General features: G+C 41.4%; 1 protein-coding gene and 1 long non-coding RNA gene across 13 annotated transcripts in view; one reads left to right on the top strand and one right to left on the bottom strand.

The window, feature by feature from the left end:
- LOC126755091 (plectin) overlaps nt 1-12503 on the bottom strand; it is a 132550-nt gene that overhangs the window by 57673 nt on the left and 62374 nt on the right. The window contains exon 1 of one of the 12 annotated variants that reach the window (XM_050467422.1): nt 9803-12077. The exons of the other annotated variants lie outside the window; for them this stretch is intronic. Coding sequence (XP_050323379.1) covers nt 9803-9829 — 27 coding nt within the window. The 5' untranslated portion in view covers nt 9830-12077. Of the gene's footprint in view, nt 1-9802; nt 12078-12503 lie in introns of those variants that run through there. 12 annotated transcript variants of the gene reach the window in all.
- Nucleotides 1-12503, top strand: part of LOC126755116 (uncharacterized) — a 209886-nt gene that overhangs the window by 186936 nt on the left and 10447 nt on the right. The gene's annotated exons all lie outside the window — the stretch shown is intronic.

Here is a 12503-nt window from a genome sequence, read left to right as displayed (position 1 = left end):
GTGTAAATGTCATAAACGTACGATGGGGGAGAGTGGTTGTGGGCGCTACTAACTACTCGTAATGGTGCTGCATGAGCACTGGTGAGCGCGGTTCTTGATAACGGATGATAAATTAAAGATTTCACATTGTCGAAATGGCCTCAAGGTTGCCTTGAACACATAGATATGTATGCCCTGTTGTGGGTTAATTAGTAAGTGTGTCTGTGGCGGTGTTCAAAAGCCGAACAACGATGTATATTAAGTGTATATAAGTGTATAGCAAACGAATAATTGAGCGTCGAATTAAATAAGTGTCACGACGCAAAAAAAGAATTGAACTGTCAGGACTTAAAACGATAGCAATCACGCATACAAATGTGGCACAGAATCCAGCGACACAAATCCATTTTGGTGAAAAAGTCGTTGCTTGCGTAATTGCCAAGCCACCGACCCATCAACTCAACAGCCGAGATGTCTGACAGCTCGCTGGAAGGTGGCCAGGAGAAACCAACGCAGTGGGTAGATTTCGGTAGACGCCAAGACGCCTACGGGCGGTAGGTAAGGGAGCTGTGAATCGAAAGACAGCGCTGTCCGTCTGTATGCGCATCAAGAGTCAAACAGCAAAGGAACCGCGCGAACAAAGCGAAAGAGCGCCAAACTGACTGTGTGTGACTGTGAGCGCGAGTGTGTGAATGGGAGCGAGTAAGTGTGATAGAGATGGTTATAGGTAAGTAAAGAGATGATGAGAGCGCGAAAAGAGAGCTAAGGAAAATGTTGTATTTTCGAACAACTCTTAAGCACAGCAGTTAAAATGTTGCCACAACTTACTAGCTGATGCTTTTGCCTAGGAGAGGAGAGGAGATTTGGGGTGGGTGACTATGTACTGTTATTTGTCCTCGGACAAGTTCTACTTTTCGGTGCCAACTTCTCCAATCAGGCGCACCACAAAGCGCAACAACAATATCACATACACTCGTACAGTCAAGCGTCCCAACCCCTCGTGCGGGGTTGCGGTTCCCCACGGCAATGAAGACATAAATAGAAAGAAACTGTTTGGTTATCTTCTTGAGTAACTTTCTGCTTCTTTTTGGGATTTCTGTGTCATTCTCAAATGATAACACAGCGGCGGAGCGGCTAAAAGAAAACCTCGAAACAGTTACAGGGGCAATGGCGGCGGCACACAATTATTGCTGAGGCGACAAAGCTGCCAAAAACACAACTACATAGATTATAAATACATCCATACATAGTATATATAAGTATAAATGTGTGTGTGTGCGTGCGACTCGTCGAAAACAATGAAAAACTGCAGAAAGAATGGGCGAAAGTAGCGCAAGAAGAAGATGGTAGAGCTGCGGCCAGCCCAGGGCATTAGTAGTTACAGTTATTGCTCGCTGAAGGTTGTAGATGTGCCAAGTGCGTGTGTGTATGTGTGCGACACTGCAGAGGCAGAGTTAAAAATAAGCCGACAATTATTGCAATGCATCTGCGTATGCACAGCTCTGAGTGCTTGCGCCAAGGTTGAGCGTGCGCTGCTCCACTCATATGTAAGAATGTACATATTTATTTACTTATACATATGTACATGTGAATGTGTGTATTTTCGTGTAATTTTAAATTTTTGATAATTATGTCGCCTTTGTGGGTGCATGTGCGCTAACTCACTCGGTTTAAGCACCACCGAGTTTAATGATTTTCGGGATTATGTAATCAATCTAGAAAACTATATAAGAGCGAAGACCAGAACCATTATTTCGGCATGCTGAGCAGAGTAGCACCTTATTCGAATATATAAGAAAGAGTTGAGGCTTCTTTGGTATATGGCGTTAGAGAGTACTGGAGAGGATGTACACGCTTACAGTTAGAAAGTGTTTAACGAGCAGCTGTCATTTCAGGCGTGTTTCACCTAACACCAACAACGTACCTCATGTCATTTTTCATAGGGCTCTATCCAGTTGCCTTCTAACACTAGACGGCTGGGCCTCGCGTGAGTTCGACTAGTACTTGTGCGGCTACAAGAGCAGATCCCTTGAACTACTTTCCCTCAGCAAGACACATTTTACTCCAAGTGCAGGGATTTCAAGCGGATAATGCCCGTTAAACATGCATGAGTGCTATATGGATTTATAGATAATAAGTTTCGGACCCACCAGCAGTCACTGTTTCAACTGTTTCAGTGTGATTGCCGTGATCTGCCTACCATGTAGCGTTCCGAGGCCTAATATTTTAAAATATTTGTGAGTTTTAACGCAGAAAATCGAAAAATATTATGATTTTTAAGGACCAATTATCGAAGAGATTGTTATCGTTACTATGTTAACCTAGTACATGGTATCCTTGGAAGTGAAATCGTTAATTTTCCTAACAATTTTTGTTGTAAATGTTAATGTCACTCGTAAAAGCTGTAAATACATATGTATGTATGCGTATATATCTGCTCTAATATTGCCTAGGCTCTTTGCCGTAATTATTCACATACATATACATGCACACTTACACATATACATACATATATGCTGTAGATAAGTATGTGTTGCATGTGTGCCTAAAAATAATGAATTAACATGTGTGTGACTGCGCACAGTTGGAGCTCCGGCTCTTAAATGGACCCATAAGCAAGTACACAGGTCCATATACTGACACTGCCAAGCAAATGTGTATGTATATGTGTGAGTACAGTGAGGCGAGGATGCCAGTGTAAAAATGCGTACTCGACTAGCCTGTATCAGAGACCTTATTACAGAAACAAGTGACGTTTATGAAGTGCACCAGCTTAGCATGTGATATTTTATGTTGCGGAATGTTTATGGTACATAAGTACACATATGTATATGCATGCATGTATGCGGGAGTGTGTACTTTTCTAACAAATGTAGTTAAAAGTTAAAACCCAAGCCGTTGGTGGGCGCCGAGTGCCAGCTGCCCTCACCTGCCACCAGTGCTGGCTTGCTAACTGCTTGATTGGCTGCTTGACTCATGCTTGAAGGAATCAAAGCTTGCGTGTGTGTGTGTGTGTGAGGTGACGCAATGAATTTGTACGTTATCTTGTGCGACATTTTCGTGCGTTTTGGTTTGCTTTGCAAACACAGCGCTGTTATTATGGGGGGTGGGGAGTGTAACGTGTGTTTTTTCAAAGTCTTAATATTTTTTCACAATTCCTTCATTGTCTTTCGTGTGAGGGGTCCCTCTAAGTAGTCTAACGCATAACCAAACGACTTTTTTTTATTGTCTCAACAGCTCAACTTACGTATGTATGCATGTTTTGCATGTTATGTTTGTCTATGTTATTGCTATGTTATGCTTTTTATTGACTTGTCCTCTTGGTATACCCCGAACAGGGTATATTAAGTTTGTCACGGAGTTTGTAACAACCAGAAGAAAGTATCGGGGACCCTTTAAAGTATACATCTATAGGGTTTGTCGGGAAAGTAATAGAACTGGTTTTCTTCTGCCGCGACTGTACTTCGCAGCGTGCGCGCACAGACTGGATTCGGTAGAGGGCGTTCCTAGCTAACGAGCGGCTGTCTCAGAGCTTCTGGAGAGTCAGGACAAACATTTTCGCGCGATGTGTTTCTGTAAGTGGTGCAAGCTGAAAATGCAGCGTGCATTAGAGCAGAGATACGCGATTAAATTCTGTGTGAAACTCGGTAAATTTGTTACAGAGAGAAGTGGTGTTTACCGTTGGCACCAGGCCTTTTTAGAAGGTCGGGAAGAGTCGCTGATAAAGACCGTGTTGGGAGACCTGCGACTTTGACAAACACTGACAATGTGACTCCTGAGCGCAAAGTTTTGAGCTCAGACCGTCGACTAAGTATTCGTTTAATTGCCCAGATGTTAAATTTATCAAAACCAGTGGTTCGTGGTTTATCACATTGTGATGGAGCACTTGAACATCCGCATGGCGTGCGCGAAGATGGTCCCAAAAGTGCTCACTGACGAGCAGAAATTACAGCCTTTCTTGTGAATAGTTACCTAACCAATGCCGCCCTTTTTTGTTTCCTTGCCGATGAAAGGCATGTATTTTGAGACGACAGAGGGGATTTAAGCAGCATGCACCTCGGCTCTCAAGGCTATTCTGGAGAATGCCTTCTATGACGCGTTCAATGCTTGGCAGCGCTGCAGCAACCCAGAAAGAGCCTATTTTGAAAAATTTTAAAGAATTGTAACCATTGGCTCAATAAATTTGTTTTAAATCGATTCAGTCCTATTATTTTCAGGACAAACCCTGTATATAAATGATCAGCGATGCACGAACTAGTTCCCAAGTTTTTGAGATGTCGTCTTGAAATTATGCACACGTTCTTTTGTGCCCAAGATACTACTAATTTCTCAGAATCGACTAAATTGGATTACTATATCTTATAGCTGTCATACAAACTAGACGATGAAAATTAAGTTTTTGAGTGGAAACTTTTTCTACACGAGATATCTTCAACGAATCAGCTAAGGAGTATTATTCACACTCCGAAGATATTGCTCAGATCGGACCACTGTAGCTGCCATATGAGCTGAACGATCAAAATCAAGTTCTTGTGAGGAATATTTTATATTTGTGAGGGGTATTTCCATTTCAGTGCAACCGAAGTTAACGTTTCCGCTTGTTACTAACTGTCTTGCCACGTGTGGGTGTTTTTAACATTCTTGCTTTATGGCATTTAACGATGTCGTCATTGTGTACCGTCAACATTAGGGTATCGGTATTCAGGCCCACTAAAAATGCATGTTCTCTAGGGTCCAGAATAATTTTGAACCAAACAGTATGGGCTTATATAAACAGCTTGAATAATTATACTCTAGACAGTCTAAAAACTAGACTGAATTCAGTTCGGACGAGTTCTTTAACGTAGTACTTGTGAGATCAGGAACACTCCCTTACTAAAATTAAAAATCTCCTGCCACCTTTGGAATACAATATAGTGTCTTGCTAGTGGCCAGGTGCCACTGTAGATCGGTAAGTCCCTTCTAAACGAAGAAATAAGCTCCTTTATAAAGTTCCTATGATTCGCGTCCATGAATCCTACAAACAGTAAGACGACATTAACACTTCAAGAGGACTATTGAAACGTCTAGAATATTGGTATCATGCCATTATGATCTCGGTGAAAATCGCTTAAGCGACTTATAAAAATATACATATAAAATAGGTTGATACAACATAACCCCTTAAAGAATTTCATTACAAGTTTTAAACGCTGGAGACATCCTCGCTGTCATAAAAACCCTTTCCCTATAATGTTAAATTTAGCTTGCCGGTGTGTTTTGAACGCTCCACCCACCGAGTCAACGTTGTCGGCTGTGGTCCGCAATAATACATTGTATACACATGTAAGTGCTTGCACCCATTGAAGTTGCCATAATACTCAGCGAAACAGTATCAGAGTACAAGATATAAAAAGACAAGCCCTTCCAGAGACAGGAAAGACAATAGAAAGCAAGACAACAGCAAATGATGGGTAGGTAAGTGCGGGAGAAATTAGTGAAGCCAGCACACATCGCTCGTTGATTGTTGCCAGTCGTGTGCGTACGGAATTTGCAATGAATTTCGTGACAATCGGTTTTGTTCTTGTTGCAGCGTACTTTTTTGTAATTCATTAACAAACTGTAGATATGGTTTGCAAGGCTTCTGTTTCAAGGCTATGCGTGCTGGTCACACTTGAGGGATCTTTTCAGGGGTTCAAGTACATTTGGCCTTAAATGCCGTTGCCAGCAGGAAATGTGGATATTGGAATCAATGTCATGTTATTTTTTTCAATATTGTTTGGCATTTCATCGTAGAAAGGCTTGCTTCTGAACAACGTTTATATAACGTTCAACTTTATTCACGTCCTGTAGAAATGTGCTTCGCGGGCTTCGCTCAATATAGCAGTCGCAGCTGAGGGTGTACAAGAAGACAGTGGATAATTTCTTCGGCGCTGTTTGCAGCAAATCGGATTGACGTATGGAACAACTTGGGCCATTTTACGTCGAGATCTTATATCAAAGCATACAAAATAAAGCAAGAACTGAAGCCATTCGACTTTCCCAAGCGACATCACTTCGCTCTATGGCTTCTTGAAAAGTACCAAGAAGATCCGACGATTTCGAGCTAAATTTTATTCAAAGATGAGGCTCCTTTCTGGCTTAATGGGTATGTATATAAGTAAAATTGCCGCATTCGGGATGAGGAGCAACCTGAAAAGATTCAAGAGCTACCATTTCATCCAGAAAAAGAAATGGTTTCGTATGGTTTGTGAACCCGGGGAATCATCGGTTCATATTTCTACAAAAATAATGCCGGTGAAAACATAATCGTCAATGAGGACCGTTATCGCGCATTGATAACCGACTATTTGATGCCTGAAATCGAAGCTCGTGATCTCGACGACATTTGGTTTCAACAAGACGGCGCCACTTTTATGCATCGCATCAATCAATGGATTTATTGAGATCTAAAGTATATGCGGACAATACCGCTATGATTCAGGCCTTCTAGCAAAAAATCACGCATGCCTTTCGCCAGTTACTGGTCGAAATTCTCGAACGAGTCAACGAAAATTGGACTCAACGGATGGATATCTGAGGCGTAGTCGCGGTCAACTCTCCTGACTGGCGTTGCGGCAGTCGAGAGATATGGTCATCTCGGAAAGCAAGAGAACAATGATTAAACACCTAAAAATCCAGACTTGACCCCGACATAGCAGGCATAAGTGCTCGCCCAATCACCGCTTTGCATTCACTTCAGTAAAATCAAGTCTGAACATTTAAAGAAGGCCACAATAAAAGAGCACACATACGGGAGGTATCGGCAAAGACTAAAAAACAGTTTTCAGATAAAAAAAGCGTACAAATGCCCGTCTAAAAAATTACCTATTTGTTTAAAAGTAGTGTATGGGCATTGAAAAAATATCAAGTTTTGACGAAAATTGACAAAGTTGTAGGGTAGAAGGTGGGGTGAAAAAGCACAGCCCCTTTTTCTCGATTGTTCTTGCACTGAGTTTGAAATATGTCGGCAGTCAGACCTTCGACCAATTAGGCGACAAAGCCCTAACTGATAATAACTGTTTTAACAAATGAATCTTAAACAGCTTTTTTGATTCATGAGGGCTTTTAGGATCTATTTTATAGGAGCCCGAGATGACACAATGTACCAGCTGAACAAGTGAGATCCCTGTTAAGATCGACCAAGTAACCTAACCTAACATAACAAGACAGCAATCTCAACATAACAAATATGTCCTATAAATGCATCCAAAGTAATTCATGACTGCTTGACTTTCGCTGAAAATCGTTTAGCAGAGAGAAATAAAACTAAATGAACAGAGATCTAAGCTTGACGTCTCTTAATTCAGAAAATATGCCCACTTGTGAATTTAAGCCATAATGGAATAACATTGATTTAATTTATTACATCCAATAAAAAGGATCCAAATTCGACCACGTCATATTCACATTCTAATGTTAAAAGTGATACCTTGAAAATTTATTCTTAGGTTATTCTGGATGATGGTATGTTTTGACCTGCTAGAAAAGCTTGAAGAACGTGGCTGCCGCTGATTACTTATATAGATGACGTATCTTTAATGGTAAACAGAAAATTCCTAGATAGCCCCTGGAGGTAAAATCAGACGGCGTTAAGTTAGCCGTACAACTATCAAATCACTTATGTAGAGGTTCTTTGTGAAAACGATCAAGAAATCCATAAAACTGCTGAGTCATGATTTAATTAGTTTATGACATGAAAAGGAAACGTCGGAGACTTTATAAAGTACATATGAAAATGATTAGCGTTTCGGACCGATTCGATTTAGCAACGTCCGTCTGCTTGACCATCTGCATATAGGTAAACTAGCCTCTGAATTCTTAGGATATCAATCTGAAAATTTTCACAAGCAACAGCGCTCCACAAGAAGTATAGCATCCTCCTATACAAACTGTCCAATCTAACTCAAGTCTTTGTATGGAAAACTTCTTAGTTTGGAAAAAATCTAAAAATATCTTCAAGAATTTTGGCAAATTTGGCACATTTGGAATGTACTTGAAATAATTGGCTCCCTACACGACTTTTCCTCTGCTCCCAATTTATGAAGATTTAGAAGAACCAAATCAGGAAGTCTGAAAACAAAATTCGGAAGCAGAACTATAAATCTGTATGCTCCATAAGATAGGCTAAATACCATGAAGCCGTTTCGACCCATACCGACCTGCCTTCATTTGCAGTTAGAGCACTGTACGAAGAATAAACTCGGAATGATGCAACGACTTCAACAAAAGCCTTGCAGCTTTTAACTGACAGACAGCAGTATGCATTGACACAGCAATCAAATTACTACGATACAATCACCAAATGTAACCTTTCAAATGAGGGACCCCGAAGAATACGAACGCATTGCATTTTACATTCCTTTTCTTGGCACGTATATTGCTCACTTGAGGAGCAGGTTGCTAGTCAGTAATTTTTGTGTTTTATTTTCAAATAAAGAAAGCACTAAATTATTGCACGTGTTCTTTGACAACATGATCGAAAGCTCGAAAGCTAATTTCATCATTTTTCGCTAGAATTAAGATATTTCGTATACTCGCGCTTTCGCCCGTGTTAAGAAGCTTTTAATATGTGAAACCCCCATTCGGGAAATACAGCAGATTAAAAGAGAACCCATCGCTCTAGCATCCAAGAACATTCACAGAGACATAGATGTTTCAGTTGACGCAGTTTTGCATAAATTTCTTTCAAAAAACGAGAAATATATGACCAGAAATATCATTTTCATGGTATTCAGATAGGTTTTAGTATGTATGACGAAAAAAGTGCCCTTTTCAATTTTATTTATCATTGTGAATATCTTATAAAATTTTGTAAATTTTTCGTAAATTTTTATTGTTATCGAACTACCATTGCATAAGGAGGTTTCCAACCCCGAAACGAGGGTATAGTGAAATGAATTTCTCTATAGTGTAGAGAATGGCTGTCACTGGAAAACGAGTAGTATTATCGCCTCAACTAAGTTATAAGCATGAAACCCTTCCATTTTTGACCTAAAAATATTACAAAAAATACAGTTTAGCCCCTGGTATCGCACGAATGCCAATTATATGCTATGAGCGAGTAATTATGTAATTAAAAAATACACTTTAAAAAGTATTTAAGTAATTATGCTTATTGTTCAATAGAGCTCAGGTGAAACCGGCAGACATAAGACTTTCAAACTAAAGCTTTTCTCTATGCGTATCGCGATGTATGTTGAGTTTATGTACATATGTACATGTTTTCTATAGTTATTTGCAAATGTCAGTGGTTATTTTCTGACTTATGCAGAAACAAAGCATGTGAACTCTGGAAAAACATATAAAATATTATTTTGTTCTAGCAGTAGCGGATTGTGGCATGCAGCATGTGGCATGCTAATATTGTCGTTTCACTCGTTATTGATTTATTGGCGTTGTGTTGGCATGCTGTTATGCTGTTCAATGTGTATGCTTATGTATTAGTTTGGCTAACGTTTGTGTGGTGGGTGTTGCTTAGTGGTATTGGTGTTGGCTTGCAGTTATTGTTATTGTTATAATATTAAGTTTTAAAGCGTTATGCCTTTGGTAGTGCTTGCATTTGTGGTTGACTGATTGATTGATTGATTGACTCTTTGACTGTTGGATGCTTTTTATGCGGTGCGTGAGCAATTTGTTAGGTGAGCGATGGCAGATGATTTCCATGCTTGTGCAGCACAAATTGCTGATGATGGCATATTGCTGTTTTTGCTTTTTTGAGAATAAATTTGCTTAGATAACATATTAAATGGACGCAGTCGCCGCTCGCGCCGCACACCTGCGACTGCGCTGCATTCAATACTACCTTATAGTAGACGTAGGCATTGTCCATAAGTTAGCTTGCGGCGCGCGGTGTGTGAGTGAAATGCCTTGCGGCAGGCCTGCTGCGTTTCCTGCGCGCAGCGGAGCGTGTGGCTCGGTAGTAGTGGCTCAAATGCAGCCTGTTCCTCGCTTGTTGCCGAGTACAGGTATTTTCGGTGTGCAGTGTTTTCGGCAGGTGAGCGCAAGTGTTGGACTTATCCTATTTTTAGCTTAAACGTTTTTTGTAGCTAGTTTGCTGCTGGCGTTGCTTTCTCTATGTTAAGCTGGCAAATATTGCTATTTAAACATGTGTACATATATATATGTGTGTGTGTGTGAGTGTGAGTCTATCGTTGTTGGCACGAATGCAGTGAAGTGGCAGTAAATGTGCTGCTTGAGTGGGCAGCAAGCCAATTTTGTAACACTTTTGGCTTTGTGAGCACTGCTCCTCGCTTTGGTTTCACCGTTTGGCGCGCTTTCTAGCTGCCGACACGTATCTTTACTCTTATCCCTAAATGTGAGCGCTACTACTGGGAGTTGTGCGTTGCTTGGTACAGCGCGGCGTATGCGCAACTTTTTTGCACGGCACAACAAACACTCAGTTGTGCGCTCAGTTCAAGTATTTTTTGTTTACTCTGCGTTTGTACTGCCTTTCGTTGCTATATTTCTATGTACGGCTTGCTTTTGGCCGTTATTTAATACGCTTATTGTCTTGTTCGTTTTATTTGTTTTCCTTTGCGCTTTTGTTGTTGTGTTGCGCTATTCAAGTATTGCTTTTGTTTCAGTGGGTTCGGCGTTATTTGATGGCTTGGCGTTAATATTTGCCACTGTCCATAATTTTAAGTATTGTTCCAGTACACACACATACACACGCTTATGCAAGCGCGGTGGCAAAAATGTTGATTTTTTGTTGTTGTTCTTACTCCACTGCAAGATTTGCAAAGTTAATAACCCAATGGTTCAAGTTACAAGATTTTCCTAGTATTTTCCCTTCACTCCCTCCACTGTCCCTATTCCCGCTGCCGCACTGCACTGCTGCTGTTGCGCGTTCGCAGTCTGTCCGTCCTCGTCTGTAGCCGCGTTTGGTCGCCTTTGCCCCAAAGCTACGCCAGCTATGCTGCTTTGCCTATTGTTAATGCGCCTTTGTTGTTGTTGTTGTGTGTTCTTTATTTCTGCTGTTGCTGGTTCATTTGGATTTTGTCCCGATTTCGTTGTCGCCGTTATTGCCGTGCCGTGTTATTGTTGCCACACTGCTGTTGTAAGTGCTGTTTTTTCCTCCCGTTGTTGTTGTTGCAGCTCTAAGGGCTGCTGTTGTTTTTGTATTTGCGTTTTCAGCCTCTTGGCTCGTTTGTCTCGCTTCGTTTTGCAGTGTTTTTGTTGTTTTTTTTGCTTTGCCTGTTTTTTTTTTAGAAATTATCGATTTTACTTTTTATCACATTTGCAGAAAAAACAAAAGAAATCACAATTCTTCAGCATTTCCTCGTCGACTTCAACATTGAGACATTAATTTTGGAATTTCTTTGAATTTTTTAATTCAGAGAAATGATTTTGCTTATTTTCTATTTACTATTCAACACTTATTTGTCGTGGGAAATTGCTTTTCGTTGCGTTTGCGGGTTGGCAGCGCGTGTGGTCAGTAGTAGCAGGTTTTTTGGGGCGAAAAGGCACAGTAATTGAATGGTACGCTTTTCAAGGACTCGATTTTTCCCGCACACACACTCACAGGCACACGAACGTAACCGACAATTTGCTAGCGAACTGGCCGATTCACTTTAAGCCACAAAAAACGCACGAATTAATGGAAACGCGTAGATTTTTTTTGGTGCTTTCGTGGCGGCGCGCTAGAAATCCGCAAAGCATTTAACGACTTGAGGCGCTGCGTATGGCGTTTTCACTTTCGATTTGTGCCGTTTTGCGTACAGTGCGAACTCCACTCGTTCAAGGCTTTTCAGCAGCATTTAACGATTTGCCCACACGCTCGATTCGCTTGGCTCGAATATAAATCGTAGGCTGCTATGAAATTCCCCGTTTGCCTGATTCGCGTAACGGCGCTCCGTAACCGCGCGCGCGTGCTGTGCGCCCCTACATTCGGTCACAGCGTTTTGGCCGTCTGCCCGTCTGCTGGTCCGCGCTCCAAAACGGAATTTATTTTTATTACACAAAATCACTGAAATTTCACTTATATGTATATAAATTGATTGGTGTAGGCGAGGAGCGTGCGACCGTACAGCGCCGTGGTATAATCGCTTTGATATCCGTTTTGCGTCTTTTAGCCTCAACGTTGCGTACACAACTGCCCGCACCAGCTCAGCGCTAAGCTTTTCGGAGCGACGACACCGTCACTGCACTGCGCCGCGAAATGCATTCGCCAAGAGCGCTGACACATGGCACGTAGGTGTGAAAGAAAAGCTCTCTCGCCTGCCTTATGTGCTTTGTGCTCTGCCAATTTGCCAAGCGCCTACTTTAAGTTTACGTCAATGTGGGCGCACTCCAGCTTTCTACTGCTATTGCTGCTGCTCTCTACACTGCTTCCGCTCTTTGCTTTTGTGTGTGCGCTCTCGCTTTTGGCACAGCTTTTCACTTGTGCCAGTAACGAAGGCAGCAACACGAAGCGCTTAAAAGCTTATGCTGCGCTTAGGCCAACAGCCAACAGCGCCAAGCGGTAAGCTCATCTTTGTAGCTCGGATTTCGGCGTTATTGATTTG

This window comes from Bactrocera neohumeralis, chromosome 4, assembly GCF_024586455.1.
Source record: "Bactrocera neohumeralis isolate Rockhampton chromosome 4, APGP_CSIRO_Bneo_wtdbg2-racon-allhic-juicebox.fasta_v2, whole genome shotgun sequence".
Lineage (NCBI taxonomy): Eukaryota > Metazoa > Arthropoda > Insecta > Diptera > Tephritidae > Bactrocera > Bactrocera neohumeralis.
This window is presented reverse-complemented; position numbering and strand designations above follow the sequence as displayed.